General features: G+C 50.0%; 9 protein-coding genes across 9 annotated transcripts; 4 read left to right on the plus strand and 5 right to left on the minus strand.

Annotated features, from left to right (window-relative positions):
• Positions 1 to 88: 88 nt before the first annotated feature.
• On the plus strand, positions 89 to 865 carry VE01_09832 (uncharacterized protein; the record flags this gene model as incomplete). The annotated part of the gene is made up of 2 exons (XM_018279239.1): positions 89 to 232; positions 284 to 865. 2 exons carry the CDS (start codon positions 89 to 91, stop codon positions 863 to 865), a joined length of 726 nt encoding a protein of 241 aa, XP_018126360.1.
• Positions 866 to 1308: 443 nt separating this feature from the next.
• Positions 1309 to 2830, plus strand: VE01_09833 (uncharacterized protein). Its single transcript, XM_018279240.2, has 5 exons — positions 1309 to 1626; positions 1681 to 2291; positions 2345 to 2373; positions 2476 to 2520; positions 2570 to 2830. The coding sequence occupies exons 1-5, from the start codon at positions 1526 to 1528 to the stop codon at positions 2609 to 2611; spliced, it is 828 nt and encodes a 275-aa protein (XP_018126359.1). The 5' UTR covers positions 1309 to 1525; the 3' UTR covers positions 2612 to 2830.
• Positions 2831 to 3763: 933 nt separating this feature from the next.
• VE01_09834 (uncharacterized protein) lies at positions 3764 to 5040 on the plus strand. Its single transcript, XM_059464103.1, has 6 exons — positions 3764 to 3776; positions 3828 to 3971; positions 4040 to 4186; positions 4240 to 4423; positions 4481 to 4806; positions 4875 to 5040. The coding sequence occupies exons 2-6, from the start codon at positions 3891 to 3893 to the stop codon at positions 4926 to 4928; spliced, it is 792 nt and encodes a 263-aa protein (XP_059319339.1). The 5' UTR covers positions 3764 to 3776; positions 3828 to 3890; the 3' UTR covers positions 4929 to 5040.
• Positions 5041 to 5955: 915 nt separating this feature from the next.
• Positions 5956 to 8455, minus strand: VE01_09835 (uncharacterized protein). Its single transcript, XM_018279242.2, has one exon. It carries the CDS (start codon positions 7522 to 7524, stop codon positions 6271 to 6273), a length of 1254 nt encoding a protein of 417 aa, XP_018126357.1. The 5' UTR covers positions 7525 to 8455; the 3' UTR covers positions 5956 to 6270.
• A 2991-nt stretch (positions 8456 to 11446) lies between these two features.
• VE01_09836 (uncharacterized protein) lies at positions 11447 to 12466 on the minus strand (the record flags this gene model as incomplete). The annotated part of the gene is made up of 1 exon (XM_018279243.2): positions 11447 to 12466. Exon 1 carries the CDS (start codon positions 11996 to 11998, stop codon positions 11447 to 11449), a length of 552 nt encoding a protein of 183 aa, XP_018126380.2. The 5' UTR covers positions 11999 to 12466.
• Positions 12467 to 13118: 652 nt separating this feature from the next.
• Positions 13119 to 14373, minus strand: VE01_09837 (uncharacterized protein). The gene is made up of 2 exons (XM_018279244.2): positions 13787 to 14373; positions 13119 to 13725 (listed from the first exon to the last, which is right to left on the minus strand). Exons 1-2 carry the CDS (start codon positions 14117 to 14119, stop codon positions 13171 to 13173), a joined length of 888 nt encoding a protein of 295 aa, XP_018126379.1. The 5' UTR covers positions 14120 to 14373; the 3' UTR covers positions 13119 to 13170.
• A 422-nt stretch (positions 14374 to 14795) lies between these two features.
• On the plus strand, positions 14796 to 15807 carry CRP74 (60S ribosomal protein L10a). Its single transcript, XM_018279245.2, has 4 exons — positions 14796 to 14871; positions 14957 to 15134; positions 15207 to 15400; positions 15454 to 15807. Exons 1-4 carry the CDS (start codon positions 14850 to 14852, stop codon positions 15714 to 15716), a joined length of 657 nt encoding a protein of 218 aa, XP_018126409.1. The 5' UTR covers positions 14796 to 14849; the 3' UTR covers positions 15717 to 15807.
• A 283-nt stretch (positions 15808 to 16090) lies between these two features.
• On the minus strand, positions 16091 to 18921 carry VE01_09839 (uncharacterized protein). Its single transcript, XM_018279246.2, has 3 exons — positions 18166 to 18921; positions 17509 to 18090; positions 16091 to 17460 (listed from the first exon to the last, which is right to left on the minus strand). Exons 2-3 carry the CDS (start codon positions 17950 to 17952, stop codon positions 16345 to 16347), a joined length of 1560 nt encoding a protein of 519 aa, XP_018126408.1. The 5' UTR covers positions 17953 to 18090; positions 18166 to 18921; the 3' UTR covers positions 16091 to 16344.
• A 347-nt stretch (positions 18922 to 19268) lies between these two features.
• Positions 19269 to 22050, minus strand: NOP4 (RNA recognition motif-containing protein). Its single transcript, XM_018279247.2, has one exon. The coding sequence runs from the start codon at positions 21897 to 21899 to the stop codon at positions 19380 to 19382; it is 2520 nt and encodes an 839-aa protein (XP_018126370.1). The 5' UTR covers positions 21900 to 22050; the 3' UTR covers positions 19269 to 19379.

The raw sequence follows: 22050 nt of genomic DNA on the forward strand, positions 1-22050 counted from the left end.
ATTGTACATAGCCATTTTTTATATCCAGCGAATCTCAAAGCACGCTGTGATGGTATTATCTGGCGATGTCACTTTGCCTGGAGTAGCAATGGGGAATCAGACCCTCAATAAGGCGGTAATAGATGAGACTCTAGTCGCCTCTATCTCTCATATTCTACTCAGATGCAACATTCCTTGTGTCTTGTGGGGAAACTATCTTCTTACGATATATGGAGTCCCAAGCATTGTTGACGTGAGCTCCTCTCCAAGCCGTCGGATGTTGGCTGCAACTGACATGGTGCAGTCGATCGATTTTGTTGTTCCAGATGATCTTGTTGTAGCGGCAGACTCTGCACTTCAAAACAAAGGCCTAGCTGACTGCAGTGAAGCAGAATCGTGCACCGCGGTGGTGGAGACACGAACGTCTCCACCCCCTGCAGCCCATTTCCATATTGATGCCGAGATGACGGTCTCGATCTATACGCAATCTTCAACGCTATGGTTCCTCCCCGGTTTAGCTCTCAACCAAATTTTCTGTTCGCCTGACTTCATTCTTGCGTCTGACTCCCGTCTCCCACCTCCAAGACCAGGTCGAGGACACGGTGCCTTCCAAAACAGCCCTCTTCCAGTATATATTCCTATCGCCCATCGCCTTTTAGAAGCTTTTGTACGTCTCGTCACAAAGTCGCCAAACCGCAAGTACAAATGCTTCGCGATTGCTATGGTGACCTACATTGGTGAATATGTGGACGGGGACGGGCTATTAGACGAGGCAAATGTAAAGAGATGGTGTAGGGAGTTTTACTCTGGGCTCAAGAATGGCCGCAGACCTATGAGATCTCTTGTTAAAGACCTCGAAGCTAGTTTTGCTAATCCAACTAACTGATGCATTGCTTATGTTAGCATCCGAGATGTGCACGCCCGTAGGGCCAGCTTTTGACAGAAGCGATGCCATAAAAGTCGTGTAAACCGGAGTATCAGCGAACATCACGTAGAATGTATACAATCCGACGCGTGTCGTGAGCTCTTTTTGCGATTTATATGGTCCGTCAAGCCGACACTTGTAAAGGATCCAGCCTAGTTTTGATAGAAGTAACCTTCTGGCTATATATTACTTGGCGGCTAAACCTCAAGTTGTCGATCGCAAGAAAATGCCATCGGAGACTCGGTCATAGCTGCCATTTTTTGGCATATAGATCTGCAGATCAGCACCAAACAATCTGTGCCTAAATGCCTTGGCGGAGGCATCTGATATGTCTGAAACACGGGACTCCAGTATTCCTCACGAAATGGCGTCGGGGAGCGATGCTGCACTTAATGCCACACATTGATCCGATTTTATCAATATGAACTCGATTTTATGATTGGCATGCTTGCCCATCTCCCGGCCTAGCTCTTACGGCAATAAAGCTGGTGAGATTGGGGACTTGGTAACAATCTATTTAGGATCGACAAAAATGGCATACGAAGATATAAGAAGCTTCCAATGCCCATTGGGGTTGGCTTTCTCTCAATTTGGGTTTACTCTTAACCACAGCACGTCAAAATGAAGTCTCGGGTTATTGCGTCCTTGGTTGCTCTGGCTTCGACGGTGGCAGCTCATGGAGGTGTGTGCCACTATACCGTGGACGGGGCTGAATATAATGGGTACCAATCCCCTTATACTATCGTTTAAGACCAAGAACCTGACAACAAATATAGAACACTTTGGCATCTCTGGGATTTGAAAAACAACCCCATCCCAGACCCTCCCCAAGTCCCGAGTATCCAGAGGCGTTGGGATTTCAACCCCGTTTTCGACGTAACCAGCGGAAACATGACATGTAACTGGGATGGCACCGCCACGGCATCATCTATCCACGCTCCCATACGTGCTGGCAACAACATCACGGCACATTGGGATAACTTTATGCCGGATGTTTTCCCCAATGTCTGGCCTCACTCGATAGGACCTATACTCGCGTACATGGCTGCTTGCCCGGGAGACTCATGTGAAGGCTTTGATGGCAGTGGTGATGTGTGGTTCAAGATTGGTCAGGTTGGGCTATTGCCAGAGGCTGAAGATCTACGCGGTCCATGGGTGCAGGGAGAGCTGCTCCAACCCGCCGCTGCAGCTGCCCCTGGGTATACAGTGGCCATCCCAAAGAACCTTAAGCCAGGGAAGTATTTGATCAGGCACGAGGTCATCATGTTGGCCAGCAGGCCACCGCAGTTTTACATCGAATGTGCGCAGCTGAGTATTACTGGGAATGGAACAGCGACGCCGAGCGGCGATTACCTCGCTAGCTTCCCAGGCGCATATAAGGATGAAGGTAGGTTGACTGGCCCCGAATGCGCCTAGTGAAGTGGACTAATAGGAAAACAGATCCAGGACTTGCGATGTCGCAGTGGTGGGTATGTATAGCCTTCGAAGCGTCTAGATTTTGCCCCAAAGTCAGATGCTGTGGACAAAAAGTTGTGCGGGTGATGAGACCGGAGCTGACCTCAAACCTACAGATGGGACCCAATGGTTCGCCCTTCCAACCTGAGTGGAACACAACGGTTAGTCTCCACAATTTGCGTGATATGGTTGCGTTATTAACAATAATAGGAATACCCCTTCCCGGGACCTGAAGTGTGGTCTGGACAGTAGTTACGTCCTCATCCTTGTGGATATACTTGAGCCTACAATCAGATATTTCATCCTGTTTATGTCAGTCTGGTTAAAACGGAGAGCTGGAAGTGTAAATAAGAAGGAAAACGTTCATTATTAGAAATGGCGGGCGTGCTGGTATGTTTATTTGCGCGTTTAATCCCGCGGTAGATACGGCCAACCAGGTGCCCGAGCGAATGTACATACTTGAAGAAGATGCAAAAGTGCGAGAGTTCTTTCTAGTAGTGATCTGTTCGGTCGCCCCGGTATATGGGGTTTAAGGGGAGGTATTCAGTCAAGCGCAGACACGACGTCAAGATGGCGGAATTAAGCTTTCGGCACTTGAGATACAGGAAACTAAATCCAGCAGCTTCAATGATATCATTATATATTGAGATCGCATCCGCATAAAGTGCGGCCTAGACCATCCATCACGCGTCATATTGTAAAGGCTGGAATTGTGAATACCAGATCCTACCCTGATGATGGAGTCGTCGCTCACTTCGGCCCAACGTTGCCCCTGACGCCCCAAACCCATTTCAAAACGGGGAGCTAACTGCCGTTGCCTCCCATATTTATAAAATCTCCGGCTCCCCATAGTTTTGATCCGGCTCTACAAGATTTGGGCTTATTTGTGCCTATCAATTTAGCCGTAGGCGTTCCTAGGTTATTATACTATATACCCTGGCGGGGAAGGTCTCCAATGGCGGCGGCCGCTGCATATGAAACTTTGACAATTTACCGCCTTGGCAAGATCGATGGAAGAATACAGTTCAACCACATGATCTTCCCCGGACTCTTCCAAGTCTCACTTACGGTCTGGAAGGCAAATATTGGTGAGCGCCCAACGATCCCGCCGTCCCGCTGGCTGGACACGAGGGCCGGCGTATATATTGCACTCTCAATGGGGGTAAGTTTAATATATGGCGGCCTTGTGATGAGACATTGCCAGCACAGATCTTCTTTATATCCCTCCATATAATGAAGATCGTTCGCCTGTCTGGTTGACAGGATCTGCGAGGTTTATATTTTCAAGTTTATCGTTCTATACTCTATATCTGCCAGGATGAGATCTGCAATCCTTCCCATTGTCGCGGCTATTCTAGCCCAGCAAGTCGCTGGACACGCTACGTTCCAGGACCTCTGGGTCAACGGTGTCGATCAGATATGTAGCCCCACCCAGATCCTTCATGGAGTTGACTAACTCGGTGCTTACCAGTCCACTTGTGTCCGCCTGCCATTGACAAATAACCCAGTCACTGATGTAACGAGCAATGATATGCGCTGCAATGGCCGTTCCGGCGTGTCTGGCAAGTGCTCTGTCGTAGCAGGTCAGACCGTGACGGTTGAGATGCACCAGGTATGGTCTCAATTCTTGTGATGCTATGCAGTGATAGAACGGGTTGCTGACGAGATCTGGTTTTCTAGCAAAATGGAGATCGATCATGTGGTACTGAAGCCATCGGAGGTGCTCATTGGGGACCAGTCAACGTGTATATGTCCAAGGTCGCCGATGCCTCGACAGCAGATGGATCGACAGGGTGGTTCAAGGTCCACGCAGATTCCTGGGCAAAGGTAAGATAATTGAGTATCCGTCGCGGGATATTCTCATGCTAATGATTATCCAGAACCCCGCCGGTAACAGCGCCGATGACGACTGGTGGGGCACCAGAGACTTGAACAACTGCTGTGGAAGGATGAATGTGAAGATCCCATCCGATATCGCTGCTGGAGACTACCTTCTCCGCGCTGAAGTCATCGCTCTTCACGTTGCTGGCTCCACCGGCGGTGCTCAGCTTTACATGAGCTGCTGTATGTCTCTTCCACCCCTCAACCCCATCTCCCCCTTACTAACCATATAACCTCCAGACCAACTCGTCGTCAGCGGCGGCGGTTCCGCCTCTCCCGCAACAGTCAACTTCCCCGGCGCTTACAAGGCCACCGATCCCGGAATCCTCATCAACATCCACGCAGCCATCAGCTCCTACGTCAACCCGGGCCCCGCAGTCTACGCTGGTGGAAGCAGCAAGGTTGCCGGCTCGAAGTGCTCTGCTGGTGGTGAAGCCGCGACGACGACAGGGCCGGCAGTTACCCAGACGGCGACTGGAACTCCCGGGGGTGGTGGTGGCAGCTGCAGTGTTGCGAAGTTCCAGCAGTGTGGTGGGCAGGATTATACGGGGTGTACTGTTTGTGCTGTAAGTTGCTCTCTCCTGTCTCGTTTTGGCCGATTTATGGAAACTCTGCTGACGATAACCTGAAATAGTCCGGCTCAACTTGCTCTCCCGTCTCCCCACCTTACTACTCGCAGTGTGTTTAAACACGGTCAATCTGGGACGCTGAAGACATTGATCATCGGAGGCTTGTTGGAGCTTCAAAAGACGAGGTATATCGGGGTGTATTTAGGTGATGGATTACATAGTCGCTCGAGTAGGAATACTGTTGGATAAAATAAGACATATCTTACCAACCTAGGCTCATTTTTCTATGTAAACTCCCCTCTTCTTCGTTCCTCCTACGTTCCTTCCATGTATCTGTCAAGATGCACACTCCAAATAACGGGTGGTCCTCCTGTATCTAGAAATTGGAGGCTCTCGAGGAAGCTACAATGGAGGCAGGCTTGGTAATCGTTCCTTCCATATCTAAGACTTGAATGCTCCTGAGGAAGCTACGATCGAGGCATTGCTTGGTAATCGTTCTTTCCATATCTAGAACTTGAAAGGAGACAGGATGGGAGTGTTGATCTTCTCCCCCCTCTCACCGTCACTTTCGCCAGTGAGCAACACAGCAGCCATCTTCTTCACGCCGACAACTTTCCATCTCTGTCGTGCTCTCCAGGCCAAAGAAATGCTTTTTTTGGTTCCTCCCTTCCACAGCAGAGGGGTCCTTACAGGAAGCGCTCCATCCACCTCCGCCAAAACCAAGCTATATAAATAGCCCCTCCCCCCCCCTCCCCCTTCCCCACCCTCCCCGGTACCTACCGCCGCCCCACGTTGTCTCACACCTCTGAACCCTACTCCTTCCTACTTGTAGTACCGATCGACGGTTGTGAGACATGATCCGTGATACGCGAGGGAGCTGAGATCGAGATTTTTTAGATTTTTTTTCAGGGGCAGTGCGAGCGAGTGAGGGGGGTGCTATTTTGGAAGAGAGGTGTCGTGTTTGTGAGATGCTTGGGGGGTTGTACGGATGGATGGGGGTTGGCGGGGGGTTGGATTTATGGGAGTGGGTGTCACTTTTGGCTGCTTGTCGGTCATCGGCAGCCAGGGCAGCGAAAATAGTTCTTGGAGCTTGATACCACAGTATCAATATTTGTATTCCGTGACTATCTCGCTCGTCACACTCCATGCTCGCTCCCACCGCTCTGATGCATCCCCCTCCCATCCCATTTCGAAAAAGTAAATTATCACCGTCGCAACCGACGGTGAAATATATACAGAATGGTATCTCCAACCAAATGCCACCACCCCCCCCTATCTCATGTTAATACATTAAACAATACAAAAGCCCAACGCCATATGGATCATGCGCAAACAGCTCCGCCATAAATGCGCCCACCCTCTGTCTCTCCGCTCTACTGGTAATAAGAGAGCCCCCCGATATAGAACAAAAAACATCGCTTTGCCGTACCGTAAACGCCAGAATCAAAACGTATCTTCATATCAAATAGGATTATCCATCCCCACCCCCGACACCGCCGGCGACACCTCCGCGTCCCTCCTCGGGTGCCCGGGCGGAGTCAGCAGACCCCTCGGCGGCACGGCACGCGTGGGTGTCGCACGAGGCGGCGTCGCACGGGCATCGCGCAGCGCTTCGTTGCGCAGGTTCTCGGCTCTGGGCGGTGTACTCCTCAGTGGTCTCGGGGGTTCCGCTCGCTGTTCTGCCGCACTGGCGCCAGCTCGGAGGGTGCTCTTGCTTCCCGAGCTGCTGCCGCCTGCGCTGCCGAGGCCGCGCTTCATGAACTTGCCGAGGGTGCCCACGAGTTCGGCGGCGTCTTCGAACATCTCGTCGTCCATGCCTTCGGTTGCGTTGTAGACTTCTGCGATTGTGTTTTTGGCGAGGCGGCGGGAGCGGTCGGCGTCTTTGGCGCAGTCGTAGAGGAAGGCGGAGAATTCGGTTTTGACGCTGAGGCGGAGGGGGTGGGAGCCCCAGAGGAGCCGCTCGGCGAGGTCGTTGGCTTCCTGGAAGGCGGCCATGGCGGTAGGGATGTAGTCGCGGCTTTGGAGGAGGAAGTCTGCTGCGGAGCCGGATTGTCGCGCGTCTCGTTGGGCGTCGGGGTGTTGTACAGGTCCGCCTTCTAGTGGGTGTGAGGGCTGGACTGAGGACGAGCGAGATTCGGGGGGTGATGGAATGGTTGGTGTATGTGATGTGCCTGGTATGGCGGGTGCCTTTCCCTTGTCCTGCTTCTGTCGTGGGGATAGTAGCCCTGGTGGGGTTGTGATCTGGCGCGGCCCGGCTGAATTGATTGACGGTTGGTTGTGGAAGAGGACAAAGATGTGGTAGAAGGAGGCACGCAGTTTGTAGGTCAGCACTTTGAGTTCCTCAAACGACGAGACCATGTGGAGGACATATTGCTCCACGATGAGGAGGCCCTCACGGCTGAGCCATATGATGTGGAAGTACAGGTCCAGGCTCTTTGTCGCACGGGTTGGATCGAGCTTTCGCAATTTGCGCGCGCGAACGAGCTGCTTGGCAAGGACGACGGAGAGGCCAAGTAGCTTGAAGAGCATGGACGACAGGAGCGGGTTATCTGAGGCGATGTTCTTTGCGAATTGCCCCAGGAACTTCTGATCTACCTCCGTGGAGGCCATGAAGTATGGAATTGAGAGAAAGAAGTCGGAGAGGGAGATCGGCGGCGACGGCGACGAGGAAAGGGGACTCTTATTCTCAGTGTCGGCGGTAGATTGAGGTGACATCGCAGGATGCGCGCGCTGGGACGTGACGCTACGCTGGTTTTATGGTAGGTGCAGCGGAGGTGGAGAAGCCAATTGAGGATATGCAGTAGTGATCCATGAACGACGAACGGGAAGGTGGCTGGACAAATCCAGGAATGGGGAGTCCCACAGACGGACAGGCGGGAGTCAATTGAGGGTGGAATCGACGTTAATTGGGCCTCATAGGGCGTTTATTCAGGCATTTAGACGTGTACGAGCGTGTCAATCGTGTCAATCGTGGCAATTGCGTGGGGGATGACGGGGTCGACTGGGTATTCGGGATAAAGTTGGCAGGGCAAGGTCGTTCTTTCCCTGGTGTTGTCGTCTGTGTGGTGTTGTGTATGCGTGTATGTATTCGACACTTGCACTTGCCAACGCATCAACCGGCCTCCTCACAGACCCAGGGCGAACGAAGCCCTTGCTCTTTTTCTTCCCTTTTCTCCCCACTCTCCCAGGTTTGGCACGCACTTCACACGCACTTAGCCACCCACGGGTCGTAATAGCGGCAAGGTTAGGTTGCGCTATATGTGTGGACTGGAGTAGTGGGAGTATGGGCTGGAGTGGTGGGAGTAGTACTGGGAGTAGCACTGTCCTGGCAGTAGTACTGTCTGTCCCTGGTAATGAACGGCTGACTGATTGACGTTTGGACCTTGTAGAATAAGGACTAAGGGATAATAAATGGCGTGTTAGTTACCGTTTCCTTTCTCCTCAGATGCAGGAGAGCTGCACGGTGAAGGAGGAGGAGTGGCGGTGAAGCGGTGAAGATGGAATTGGACGTTTGAACGGGGACAAAGAGCAAAGATGCGCGATGGCCAACTAAAGCCAATCTAGCCAATCTAGCCAATCTAGCCAACCGAGGTTTCCCAGCAGGGGTCCTTGGGATCCGTTTAGGTCCGTTTGGGTCCGTTTGGATCCGTTTGGGGTCAGTTCGGTGTCTTGGTTGTCTGGGGTGGCCTGCGCGCGGATCGGGACGTTATGGGCGCTAAGGAAACTCCGGGTTTCGGTTTCTGTCTCTTTTTTCGCCGGCCCGTGAGATTGATCCTTTTCTTCCTTTTCTCCTTGATAGTTCTTCCGGTGCGTGTGTGGTTTGTCTAGACTAGAGAACCAACCGATCCGCTTTTGATGTGTGTGTGTATATATATACTCGATTATACTCAATCCTACACCCTTCGCGCGCGCCAATTGATACACTCACTATCTTCATTCTCACGGTCGCAAACATACTACTCCCCTCCCTGACCATCATAGCCCTATGAAGCAACCATGTACCTGTGCTATACTAAACACACCATATAGTACAAGTCAGTTACAAGGTAACCGCGCGCTCAAACATCAATGGAGATCAAGGGCTTAGCGCCTTATCTCAGGGCGCTACGTCCAATATCAATTAGCGACATCTCAAAAGACAAAACATCGTGTAAAACTTCTTGTCTCACATGTCACTATGAGATGAGATATGATATGATGGATGCTCCTTCTCTTTACAGCCAACCAGGTTCGTCTGGAGTTTGAAGTTGAGCAACCCCTTTTCATCGTTCATTTCAATACATTATTATATCTCAAAAAACCATGTTTGCTGGCCTCATCTTCTATTTCAAATTGCCCCACCACCTGTGCCTAAACTTAATCATCGACATCACGTCGTCCCTGCATCTTCCCGGTCCACCGTCACGTCAGTTCGCTGTCCTGCAGCCTCATCATTGCTTCTCATTCCAAATCGTCTCGTTTCATACAACCATGCTGTGCTACGTTTTCATATTTCTCCCACGTGCACCGGCTACTTGAATCCTGATCTCCGCCCTTCTTTGCAGATCGCCATCGCGGGTTACGCCTGTCAAACACCTGTAGTCAGGTCCGGCATTTTATATATATAAACCTTGATATGCCGGAGTTAAGGTTTGCTCCCGAGGTTCGACCTCTCCTCTGCCCTCCTTCTCAGACTAGCTCCATCTCAGCAAGCCAAGTATTTGCCATTCCCTATCCGCCTTGCATTCTCTTGTTACTCCAAACACACAAACCCCAATTGCCCTGTTGCCATTTCTGGACGTCTGTTTGCAAATTCCAGCGCCACTGTTTGCGAGTGAGGCTGTTACTCTTAATCTCGGGCCGAGGCCGCCAGCTTCCATGAAGATGTTTGGTAGCCTAGCTTTTTGACGGCTTGCGGCGAGGCAAGCAGAGTGCCTCCTCACATGATGCCCGTTGAGTCGGGACAGTCTTTCTGTCTCTGCACGTTGACGAAAAGAGGCTTTTGATGTGGAATCGACAGGCAACGGCCTGGGAGGTGGCGGAGTATAAATGTTCGTGCGTGCGCTGGTGGGGAGTGTAGAGCTCTTTACCTCACACAGAATCTCAATCACACGATAGAGTTATACACAGCGTCAAGGCACGTTTTGTTCCTGAATCACGGTCAGCGTTGATGCGCTTCAAGACTCAGCTTTACTTGCTCCTCAAATATTCCACGTGCCCAGTCATCAGGCACGTTATATCACGCCCGTCAGCATAATACTCCGTCTCATCGTCAGCACGACTGCAGCAGACAAACGTCCGTCTGATCTTCTGCACCACTATCACACTGTCAAAGATCACACCCATCCAATATAGGCACTCACTCACCTCACCATGTGCGACTACTATCTCCATATCCACGCGTGCACGCACACCTCGTCCGCCCTCGGCCGGTTCTGCCCGTCAGCCGCACTGATCCAGACGCCTTGCAAAAACAAGCATGTCTGGCAGTCGATCCGGCTCCCTGATGGCTGTGATGATTGTGGTGGTGATCCAGAAGTGCACGAACAGGGACCCGAGAAGCCGAAAAAAGGCAGGATCGGGATTGTGAAGAAGAGGGTTGTGAGGAGGAGGTAGATGGTGATATGAGGGGGGCGTGTAGGATTTGTAGGATGGTGGGGTGATGCGGGTGATGCGAGTGTGTGCGGGTGTGGGCGTCGAATGTATGCTTGAAGTTGTGAAGATGTTAAGATGTTTGGACGGTTCAGTCCTGTGGATGGTGAAGAAGCTATCCAACTGGGACAAAAGGGATGTAATACTATTTACTATCATCAGCAAATGTACGAAGTCACAAAGTGCCCACTCTTTATGCAAAACAAAGACGAGGAATAAGAAACATGGAAAACAATCTAACCGAGCTCTTCGCCTACCTTCCTTTCCTTGTCTCCTTTCACCCTCAAAAGCCTCAAAAAGTGCAAAAAAAAGCAAAAATGAAAGGTACAGTACTAATGATGAGTCTTCAATTCAGTGAACAAGAAACATCAAATGATCATACTGTACTAAGCCACGATGTACGTGGAACAGCTGATGATATAGAGCGAATCGTTCTATCACCAGAAAGGCTCCCAGCTGAACGGGGCTCGAACCCGAGCGCTAGGGAATTAAGGAACACCCGAAGGCGTGAAGTTGCCTCTCATGCCTTACCGTTCGACCAGATGGCCGGCGGCTGTTGGATTCATGGAGGGGGGACGCTTAGGGGGCCTTATATAGGATTAAGCGATCGGGGGGTGGTGGGGAGGGTTTTATAGGGGGTGGGATGGGGGATGGGGGTTTAAGGGGCCGAGGCGAGAAAGGGGGACAGGTGACTTTGTCAAGTGGCGTGCGGACTTCGTTGGTGTTCTTGGTATGGAACTACATGACGAGATGTTCCAAAGGGCATTCGTTCTCATCATTTGAAGCTATATTCTCTTTGGATTCCCTTGTGTTTGTTGTTCACAGCAATGTTATCCCACTCCATCTCCTTCCACACACAACATATGAACTGCACAGAACTGGCAAGAAGAATCGATCTAGAACACTTTCAATTTTAAATCTATTTGTTTCCACCAATGCATTTTCACAATACATTGGCGTCTTTTATCCAAAGTTCCTCATCAAGATGCTTCATCTTGCACTCCCCTCATTCCTCCCCACCAGCCCCTCTGCCCCAGAACTTCCTATCAGTTCTCTCATGATGATTAGCCGCCTCAACATACGCCCCCAACCCCTTCTCCAACTTCACCAAATCTGCATTCGCCCTCCCCTGCTCAGCGTGATATCTCTCCAACGCGGCTCTGAAACTCGCTCCCGCAGCTCCCGGCAACTGGTTTGCGACGTTGTTGGAGGGGCCGACGAGGTCGTTGTCTATGTTGGTGATTTGGTTGTGGGCGGTGAAGAGGCGGTGCTGGAGGACTTTGAGGGCGCCTAGGTTGATGCCGGTGCGGGTGTCGAGGGTGGTGATGTCGTCGGCGGCTTCCAGGAGGGTGGGGGAGGTGATGGCGAGGAGGGGGAGGAGGAGGAGGGTGAGGGTTTGGGTGAAGTGCATGGTGATGGTTTGGAAAGTGTGAGTTGGTTGGATAGATCTTGAGTTTATTTTGCTGGTTTGGCTTTGATTGTTTGTGGTGATGATGAGATGAGAGATACTCACCGTGGTAGATGGGGGGCCTGTATATACCCATTTTATCACTGCCATTGCCAGCGAATATCACATCATTTTACCCTTGCCTCAAGGCCAAATGCCGAAAGCGAGGCTATCACAATGTCCAAACCTATACCAGACACCGTCGCCCATCACCCTTGCCTTGCCTCAAGGTAAAAGGCCGAAAGCGAAGCTATCACGACATCCAAACCTATACTAGACATCGCCGCCCATCACCCTTGCATCGCTAAGTTGAAAGGCACAGCTAAATCGCAGTAACACTACCATTACCAAGCTGAAAGCACAGTTGAATCGCAGTAACACCAACCCCTAGATTCTTATTCGGTCGTTTCAACGACCATAAGGCTGTATCAACGCTAGAAACGCTGCTTCTCCCATTGTCTCCGCGCCAATCTTGCGCCTCCACAATCCTGTCAACGATATTTGGCGAGGGCGTGGTGGAGGCTCCATTGCTGCTAATCCGGGATCACTGCAAAGATGAGGTTTCTCGATGACTTCGATATCCTTGCTGTAGGGTTTTGAGCCGGCCGGCGGGTGTGAGTTGTCATGTTTCTGTCGTCTTACTCGCGAGTCTTGGCTTGCATGTTGCGGCGTTATTTGGGACGCGAGGGGTACCGGAAAACTGCCAGACGGGGGAAAGATAGTCCATCTCTGAGGCTGTCTTTTTCAAATTATTATGCGTGGCTAAAGTGCTTGGAAATCCTGTGGTGTTAGACGTTTTTTTGTCTACATTCGTGGTCTTGGATGTTGTGCCTGTGAGCAAATATCAAAGCCCTTCAATAGTAGTGAGATTGGGAGAACTTGAAACACCCATAATCGCGATACAGGATCGAGTTATTAAGGATAAAGTTTATTATCGGATTGTAGCTTGTTTATGATTCCCCATGCCGTCTAGAAGTCCAGGGAGCTGTGTGCATCTTCTGGTTGGTCAGTAGCAGCAGCAAGGTGCAACAAAACAGTGAAACTCTAAGAGCTATCTGTTGAACCCGATCTCTATGATTACCAATAATAGAAGCGAGCCATTGCACCATTCTTTTCTGATATAAGCGCGCCGGCATTCAACCAGCGTTTAAAGCCAACTAACGCCTTCACCTGCAACCCCCCGAACGCCTCCCCCTCCCCACCACCCCATCCAAGGTCAAATAGCAACCAGCCCCCATGTGCAAATCATAATTGTCCGACGCCTCTAACTCCAGCCCAGCCAGTCAGCCTTGTTCAAATTTAGCTTTTATAACCTCGCTCCCCACCATCCGCCCTGTCATGTTATAGAAGCCCGCCTGGACATGCATCCACTTGAGTTCCCTGTATCGTTCCTCCACATTTGCCAGCACTTCGAGGTCGCCAATAGTCCAGATGGAGTCAGGTACCAGTACTTTCTTTCCATTCTCTGCCTCCAGCGCAGCTTTGTCAACCACGATCTTGTCTTTCTCCCCCTTCTCTCCCTTGCCGCCATTATCCGCCTTCCCTCCTCCCTTCTCCCCTTTGCCTTTCTTCTGGAGTTTAGCAGGGGATTTGGAGTCCTCAGTCGGCTCATCTTCCTTAAACATCCCCGGCATATCACCGAAGGGGAAGGGGTCATCGTTGTAGCCGCTCTTTTCGCCTGCCTTACTGAGTTCTTTGAACCGGATCGTGACGTCTTTCTTTGATGCGCCGACTTCCTGGGCAATCATCTTCCAGCTGTTTCCTGCTTTCTTCATGGCAAGGATCTTGTCGTCTTGGGCTTTTGTCCATCCTGATGATTGTTGTGCTTGCTTGTTCTGCTACTCGCGATTATCAGCATCTGGCGATAATAGGTGATAATAACAAGGGGCGGGGGTCTACCTCTTCCTTCTTCGCAATTTCATCTTTCGGCACAGCCTTTTTTAGAGCCTCAGCCCTTCGTTCTTTCTCCTTATTCCCCTTCTCAGCATCTTTCTTCGTGTCTGTGACTTTGTCCTTTGACACCCGCCTGTTCTGGTAATATCTCTTCTCGTTGAGTTTGGAGTTGTCAATGAAATTGCATTTTGGATTGAGTTCTTTGTTGGCATCACCGCTTGGTAATCGTTCGCCTGGTTTTCTCTGCCTTGGGGGCACAGTGACGAGGGGTCCTCCCAGGATCCAGTTGGTGAAGGAGATCCTTGGTTGTGCAGCTCCGGCTTCCAATGTGCGCGACATGGTCGGCGAGGTTTGTGATTGTGGATTTCAAAACGTGTTGACGAAAAGGGGATACAGGGTGTGAATATAGATGAATATCAAATGAGTGTGAGGTAGTGGCAGAGCTTGGGCATGAAGCTATTGATATGAAATGGTCTAATGGAAGTGAACTCAAGAACCATCACCATATACCATAGTAAACGTTGGTGAACATGCCATCCGCCAACAGTGAGTAAACTGGACAGTAAATGGATCAGAGAGACCTGACTTAATAGTCTACAACACGAATAATAAAGAAATAAGACGCAAAGGAGATTGGATGGACAATGTATTAAATATTATTTATTTTTTGTCCTCCAGTTAAATAATATAATTACCAATCTTTGAGGCGGTTGTTTGAATGAATCACGCACTGTTCGCGGATATACGGCTTCAATTACTAAAATACTGATGCAGAAATAATGAAAAATAACTTATGCTTTGATTGATATAAATTTTGATATCGCTTTTGACGTATTGCAGCGACATTGCTGGGCATGGACACTGTCATATAATGTCAGTGGGGATCTGTTGCGTCAAATGGTGGGGTAAGATTATTCAGTTGGAAAAGTTCGCCACGTGACCTAAAATTTAACGCCAAGCCCTCAAGCGAGGGCTGTCCCACAATTGAAATTTCGAAATCAACCTCAACTGATCAACTAACCACAGCACAAATCCTCACCAATAGAACCCTATTGGAAGACTTGCGATCATGGCCTCAAAGATCTCAGTCGGTATGTTCCCAAATCAATCCGCAGCGCTCTAGATGGCGATAGCAATAGCGATAGCGATGGCGATGCTGACTTCTTTCCCTCACAGCCGGAGTGCGAACCCACGTCCAGGAGCTCCTTGAGTACTCCTTGGAGACCAAGAAGCGCAACTTCCTCGAGACCGTCGAGTTGCAAATTGGCCTCAAGAACTACGATCCCCAACGTGATAAGCGTTTCTCTGGAACCATCAAGCTCCCCCAGGTTCCCCGCCCAAACATGGCCATCTGGTATGTTCGACCCGAGCGCAAATATATTGCGACGCACGAATGAAGGAAGGACTTGCGCTGACACGATTGTAGCATTCTCGGTGACCAGCACGATATCGATCGTGCCAAGCACGGTGGTGTTGACGCCATGTCTGCTGATGACTTGAAGAAGCTCAACAAGAACAAGAAGCTGATCAAGAAGCTCGCACGCAAGTACGATGCCTTCATCGCTTCCGATGCTCTTATCAAGCAGATTCCCCGTCTCTTGGGTCCCGGTCTCTCCAAGGGTAAGCCACTTTCCACTCACCACATGCGCGTTCAATTCTGACAAATTATGCAGCTGGCAAGTTCCCTACCCCAGTCTCCCACAACGAGTCCCTCTCCGACAAGATCACCGACGTCAAGTCCACCATCAAGTTCCAGTTGAAGAAGGTTCTCTGCATGGGTGTCGCTGTCGGCAACGTCAGCATGACTGAGGACCAGCTGATCTCCAACATCATGTTGTCCATCAACTACCTCGTCTCTCTCCTCAAGAAGGGGTGGCAGAACGTTGGAAGCTTGACCATCAAGGCTTCCATGTCCCCACCAAAGCGCGTCTACTAGATGTGATACTAGTCGCTCTTTACTGAGATACTAGTTATGGTTCGTAGCTCTAGCGTAATATAAATTCAAAAAGCTGGCCATACAAAACGAGATTTTCAAACAATTTGTGACCTAGGTGCGCGTGCAATGCTATTTCAAAGCGTAACGTCTGTCCCTGCGTCGACAGACGAATATATAGTTTCAGAATCACATGAATTTTCTAGGCAAGCCTACGGAGTTGTTATTAATATATCATTTTCTTTAACCATTCCTCCCTGAGAAGACCCCTTAGCAAGAAGACGACCACAGTTGATCATCCTATCGATCGTTCTAATCATGCCACTGACTACCGCTTCCGCTGCCCCCCCCCCCCCCCCCCCCGCCCCCCCCCCCCCCCCCGGCCCAACTTTATCGCGACCATTCGGGCCTCCTTAAAATTCGGGGAGGTTTTATACAGAAAGAACATGGCCTTAAGTTTGAAGATACTTAGAGAGGAAAGCAGAGGGCGAGAGAGGAGAAACAAAATGCAGCGCAGGAGCAGGAGTTAAAATAACCGCAGGACAGAGAAAGAGAGAATGGGAAGGAGAAGGCATAGGTTTGAATGGCCAACAACATCTGTTTGAGCCGGCATTTCTACCGAAGTATAGACTTAGCTATGAATGTCTCCATCTGTAGAGAGGCCTGCCTTTTCGTCAAAGAGAACTTGTAACTGTTGTACATATTCTTCCCGCTCGGCGACCTTTCTCCTGGCAACTACCATAGAACCCTCACACCAATACTGTGAAAGTACTTCTTCGGAATCTGTAGAGAGCGCAAGAAATCTAGGACTGATATGATCGTCGAATAGAGACCACGCGGCATTCACGGACGTAATACAATGCCAGAACCATACTGCTCCAGATTTCCAGCTGTCGTGCATGATTCGCGTCATTGCAGGCGGATTCGTCGGCGCCATCTTGACTTCCTCCTCTTCAAATATATCCAAAAACTCTTGATGAACGGTTTCAAACTCACCGAGGTTCTCCTCCCTTATGTCATCGATAGCGCACCCAGTAAGCCAATACGGCACGGAAAGCATCCCAGCAGGTAGCGCACAAACCCACTCATGGTCTATGAGAGATGTAATGTTCCAGTCTTTGTCAACGAAGATGTTGCTCGCATGAAAATCGGTAAGCTGAAGATGGAATGGCCCATTACGGCTTTCCCGCTGTATATAATGATTCGAGAGTGCCCGAAGCATTGCTTTAACAGCCATCTGGCTGAGACAGTCTCCCATACTTGAAACAGCGTTTGGATTGGCGAGAAAGAAGTCGTCCTGGAATGTAAGCATATCTGCAACAAAAGGCTCGGTGGAAGTGTATGTTTCATTTCTCGGTATCGTTCTTGGAGCACCATTATTTTCTAATATGATGACAGAACAGGACAGTGGTCGGTTTGTTAATGTGATAGTACCGTTGTTGTGAAACTCGAAGGAGCCTATTCGAGGCTGGGGAATGCGAGCTAAAGACAACATCAAGCGTGCCATATCTCGGAAGAGGTTCTGCCTCCGGACTGGTTCCTTTCGATATTCATTCCATGCATCACTAAGTATTTCGCCCGTGTTAGGGCCGATACGCTCAAGAAGCATATATGCAGTGGGCAGACGCGGGCAGGTCGGTCTGGAAACATATTGAGATAACGTTGGGTATCGAAAATAGTTGCGGAAATAACGTTGAAGCTTACGCCAAAAGCGGACATAAAAAGGCATTTGTTGTTCGTGTATAAACTGTAGACGATATTAGCAAGAAATTTGCAAGTAATATAAAAGGCTTACGTGTCGATTGTCGGAGAAGCCAAAGCCGTATAATCGTGGAATAGGGATGTCAGGGCAATGCTCTTGCATCCATACGTAGGTTCCCACCTCGGAGCTTAGCTTTTCGTCAACGGTGGCAGGGTATTTGGCTTCGGCAAGCTTGTGTGGCATAGGACAGCGAAAGATCAGGCTCTGATTAAAGCCAGCCGACCTTACTTCCACAGGTATACACACATTAAAGCTCCCACGAATCCATTGATCTTCGACAATACAAGAGTCTTCATCGCGCAGCCTCAGGTGATGCCGAACAATGTCCTGGATCGCTACACGCTGATCCCGGAGCTTCTGAAAGAGCTGCCTCCTTGCTCCAGGGTATGTGGCTTCATTGATCATGTTGGCATCTTTCTTGCGGGCCGACTCATATGTAATGTGCTCCCCGTTGTCGAGCTCAAGAGAAGCTGCCATGGTGAAATAAGCATACCTCGCCTGCTGTTGGGAGTTTCGCAAGGTTTTGCGCCGTAGAGTTGCTGTTGTGTCAGGAGAATCATTTGAGTGGGATTTTGTTGCGCCATGAGGTTTCGCGACGTCCGAATTTCAGAGACCCTACCAAAGATGACGAGTTAGCTACACTGCGAGATATAATCATATTTCTGTGCATAAAGAAAATGGGGTAGTTACTTGCTGCTAATGCGTAGACCAGCTGTTCGATCCTCTCAGTTGTCGTGGGAATGTTGTAGATATAAGCTCAATATGATCGCCCAAGCTTTCGAATTCTGCTGACTAATCTTATTAAATACATCGGACTGAAAGTAAGTCTACGAAACGCCACTTTAGTAAATTAAGTTTATGTCGAATGCGAAGTCGATGCATTGACTCTCTGTTCGCCGTGTCAAATCAAGACACTCTTGTCGTCGGATCTTGTTCTTCACCAAACGCCTTGGGGTGATACCAGCATGCGATCTTCGCTCCGTTTTCTTGTCTAGCTCGTGCCCCTCTTAGGTGACCGCACGTTCACACTGAACAAGTTGAGCTGCTCTACACAATAACCAAAAGTATGAATCGTCACGTCGGACTGTTTCACACACTCCATACAAGATGATCCTTAAGACGAGACCTCAAGGGTCCGATCTGAAGAATCTTCTTGCCGACCGGGCATCGGTCGGTGTATTCCCTCATCATTGGCAAAAGCCATCAGCCAACCAAATCCCTCAGCTCGTCTTCTTCAGAGAACAATGCTTTTCAAAATGATATGTAGAGACCATCCCACAGTCACTCCCCCACCTAAAGGCGTCGAGAGCGGCTGTTTTGGAAAGACGGTACCTTGGAATCTGATTTTGGTTCCCGGGAACGGAAGACTATTCATGGACTGAATAACCCTCAGCAAGCGCCGAAGCGAGGAGCCGTGATAAAAAGTATATAAGTATTAATTATAACTCCTACTAGATGATAAAGAAGAAAGGAAAAGGGTTCGGGAGGGAAGGAGAGGTTATATACTGGCGCAGAGCCGCTAGCGCGTGTCTAAGCGAGCAGGAAATTTTGGGTTGTTTGTCATGTTTGCACCTGGGAGATCGGCAGCGAAATGGTAAACAGTGGGTTCGTGATCTTTTTCGGTGAGAGTTGCTTTGGCATGATAATTTATAAGTGGGTTTCTTATTGCTTCTATGAAGTGGGGAGTTTTACGGAATCAGTGGTTTCGATACTTATGAGAGAGGGACTTTAATATAGAGAATTATTACATGGAGATTTTACTATATCAAGTTGAAAGCAAAATAGCAAAACTTCAGCAGCACGGATGATTGTATTGTATCTGTCAAATCCCAATTGTTGATTGATGATATCCCAGCGCCATTATTTTCTATTTACATACAAAATTCCCCTCGAAGCCTCTCGCACTAGGCCTTCCGCGCCCGTCTCATCGAGCGCTTCTTAGCTATAATCTGAGCCCTTCTGGCCAACCTCCCTTCCTCGCCCTCAGCAAACCCTGGCTTGAATTTTGATGCGTCCTTCCCAGCTGGAACCGGACCTTGCCTTGGTACTCTATCTGCAAACTTCCCCTTTCCATTTGTTGGCTTTGGACCATCTCTGCCTGATCCTCCACCCCTCTCTTCTCTCGGCTTGCCCTTATTGAAAGCTCCGGGCCTCTGCTTCCACTCCTTTCCGGGTTCCCTGGGCTTCCCCTTCTTCTCTGGCTTCTCCTTACCACCCTTCATTCCCTTACGTGTTTTCGCCATCAGCTGATCCTTAGTGAATGCTTTCTTCTCCGGCTTCTTGCCTTCCAGCTCTCCCTTCTCTCTCGCCTCAAGCACCTCCTTACTCCTAATTCTTGCCTTCTCCTCGCGCTCCTTTCTGCGCTCCACAACCTGAGCATTCTCAATCGCAAACTCGACAATCAGTCTCTGCTTCTTTCCTCCGTTGCCATCAAGGGCGTGGCCGTTAAGCCAGCGCAGGCCCATCAGAGCCCAGCGATGAGACGCATACTCGATGAATCCGTAGCCGCGACTGCGCCCTGCACCACTCTCTTCAGACACCTTGGCACCCTCGCGACCTTCGAAAACAATCTTGGACTGCTTGACGATTCCCTTTCCTTTCGCCTTTCGCTGCTTCTCAGCCTCGCGCATGGGTTCTCCACCGCGGGCTTCCTCCTCCTTCGACAGCTGGGCTCTGAGGCCTGACTTCACATCCTTGGCAAAACCGACGACACCTTCACGGGCAAGGGCCTTGAGGTCCTTAGATGTGATAGAACGCGGCAAGTTGCGGATTGAGAGACGAGTTAACGAAAGATGGAGCGAGGGGTTGCCCTGGATGAGCTTCTTGCGCTGCTTGGCACTGTCCTCACGCATGGTGATTTCGGATGGAGATAGTGCATTGTAAAGAGTAGTACCAGCGGCAACGGTACCTTCCGAGAGAAGATAAAGACGACGCTTATCCTTGTCCCTGTTGTCACGGCTATTGATGCCCTGTTCGGTCAGCTTCACAGCTTGCTCTCGCTCGACGGCGTGAGAAACTTGGAGTACGCGTCCATCGATGGTGTATGTGCCGGAAGAGTCTGCGCTCTCATTCTCGAGAATAGAATGCTTGACATTGCTGGCATCGGTCTTTTTGGTAGCATTTGCTCCGGTTGGCTGGTATCTTGGGGCGTTCTTGACGCAGTTGTCGGCATCCTCAACATTGTAGAAGCAGACGAACCCGGTGCCCTTAGGTCTGTCCGTTGCGCGATCCATCACCACTCTGGCGTATCGAACGGCACCGAATTGCATAAAATGCTCTTTCAACTCAGGGTCACGAGCGGTGAATGGAAGATTGCGAACAAAGAGTGTCGACGAGTTATCAGTAATGAACTGGGCCTTTCTTCTAGCCGCTTCGGCCGCCTTCTCGGCAGCCTCCTCATCTTCAGATTCATCTTCCAGCTCCTCCAGTTCTGCATCAAGGTTGTCGGCATCCTCGTCCTCATCTTCGTCCTCCGCATCATCCATATTCTCATCCTCATCCTCGTCGTCCTCGGGCTCAGACTCCAATTCATCACCAAAGTTTTTCATAAAATTGGCAACATCAGCGTCGACATCGTTGGGATCTTCGTCTTTCTTATCAACATCCATAGCATCCTCCTTTGCTGGCTTCTCTGCCTTTGCCTTCTTAGCTGCCTTCTTGGGCTTTGGCTCTTCTCCAGCGTCGGTTTTGGCCTTTTCCCAGACATCCTTCTCGACAGCCCAATCGACGGCAAGGATTCTGCCGTCAATCAAGTTCCCATTCACAGCCTCCAGTGCTTTTTCGGCGTTTTTTCGGCCCCTCATCACCACAAATCCAAATCCAGCCTGAGTATCCTTGACTTTTGGGAGTGTTACATGCTTGACTTTTCCGAATTTCTGGAACAGAAGTTCTAAATCCTTTGGATCTTTAATGCTCCAAGGCAAGTTTCGAATAATCAACTTTGGAGGCTTGCGATCCTCGAGCATCTTCTCAGATCTCTTAGTCTTGGCCGCAGCTGCTTCTGCCGAAATAACGCTGGTGCGCTTCCCTCCAGCTCCTTTGCCAGAGTCCACATCTCTATGTCTGGGCTCTGCGACCTCCACTTTCAATTTCCGTCCTTGAAAGGCCTTGCCGTGGAACTCCTCCTTCGCACGTTCCGCGTCTTCTGCGTCGGCAAACGTAACAAAGCCATAGCCTTTCGATTGCTTTGTCTCCGGGTCAAGAACCACAGTCGCGTGCTTTAGTGGGTAGCTTTCCGAGAACAGTTTTGTAAGAGCGTCGCTGGTAACAGTAGCAGGCAATGATCGGACGAATAGAGATCTCCTTGCTGATGCATTCGTTTCTTTGCGTGCTTTCTTGTTGGGAGAAACTTCTTCATTGTCGGATTGCAAAAAAGCAGCTTCGGCCTCCCCTTCAGGGCGCTGCCTCTTTTGTCTTTCGCCCATGATATTTGTAATGCGGGGGCGGTTATTTTTTGTATTGTAATTCTCGCTGATAGTAAATAATCGACCCTGCAGAAATTATTCTGAAAGTCGCAGACAAATAATTCCGACAATACACTAGTCTGTATTGGGGTTAGTGAGGCACCGCCCAGAA

This window comes from Pseudogymnoascus verrucosus (assembly GCF_001662655.1).
Source record: "Pseudogymnoascus verrucosus strain UAMH 10579 unplaced genomic scaffold scaffold_59, whole genome shotgun sequence".
NCBI classification, from domain to species: domain Eukaryota; kingdom Fungi; phylum Ascomycota; class Leotiomycetes; order Thelebolales; family Thelebolaceae; genus Pseudogymnoascus; species Pseudogymnoascus verrucosus.

Excerpts from the sequence above, each read along its gene's own strand:
- VE01_09833 (XM_018279240.2), top strand. The coding sequence starts at position 1,526 with ATGAAGTCTCGGGTTATTGCGTCCTTGGTTGCTCTGGCTTCGACGGTG. Across the intron at positions 2,374-2,475 it reads TTGCGATGTCGCAGTGGTGG|ATGGGACCCAATGGTTCGCC; the intron begins GTATGTATAGCC and ends TCAAACCTACAG. Across the intron at positions 2,521-2,569 it reads AACCTGAGTGGAACACAACG|GAATACCCCTTCCCGGGACC; the intron begins GTTAGTCTCCAC and ends TAACAATAATAG.
- NOP4 (XM_018279247.2), bottom strand. The coding sequence starts at position 21,899 with ATGGGCGAAAGACAAAAGAGGCAGCGCCCTGAAGGGGAGGCCGAAGCT.
- VE01_09837 (XM_018279244.2), bottom strand. The coding sequence starts at position 14,119 with ATGTCGCGCACATTGGAAGCCGGAGCTGCACAACCAAGGATCTCCTTC. Across the intron at positions 13,726-13,786 it reads AAATTGCGAAGAAGGAAGAG|CAGAACAAGCAAGCACAACA; the intron begins GTAGACCCCCGC and ends AATCGCGAGTAG.
- VE01_09835 (XM_018279242.2), bottom strand. The coding sequence starts at position 7,524 with ATGTCACCTCAATCTACCGCCGACACTGAGAATAAGAGTCCCCTTTCC.
- VE01_09834 (XM_059464103.1), top strand. The coding sequence starts at position 3,891 with ATGCGCTGCAATGGCCGTTCCGGCGTGTCTGGCAAGTGCTCTGTCGTA. Across the intron at positions 4,187-4,239 it reads ACGCAGATTCCTGGGCAAAG|AACCCCGCCGGTAACAGCGC; the intron begins GTAAGATAATTG and ends ATGATTATCCAG. Across the intron at positions 4,424-4,480 it reads TCAGCTTTACATGAGCTGCT|ACCAACTCGTCGTCAGCGGC; the intron begins GTATGTCTCTTC and ends TATAACCTCCAG.
- VE01_09839 (XM_018279246.2), bottom strand. The coding sequence starts at position 17,952 with ATGGCAGCTTCTCTTGAGCTCGACAACGGGGAGCACATTACATATGAG. Across the intron at positions 17,461-17,508 it reads GCTTCTCCGACAATCGACAC|TTTATACACGAACAACAAAT; the intron begins GTAAGCCTTTTA and ends TATCGTCTACAG.
- CRP74 (XM_018279245.2), top strand. The coding sequence starts at position 14,850 with ATGGCCTCAAAGATCTCAGTCG. Across the intron at positions 14,872-14,956 it reads GGCCTCAAAGATCTCAGTCG|CCGGAGTGCGAACCCACGTC; the intron begins GTATGTTCCCAA and ends TTTCCCTCACAG. Across the intron at positions 15,135-15,206 it reads CGCCCAAACATGGCCATCTG|CATTCTCGGTGACCAGCACG; the intron begins GTATGTTCGACC and ends ACACGATTGTAG.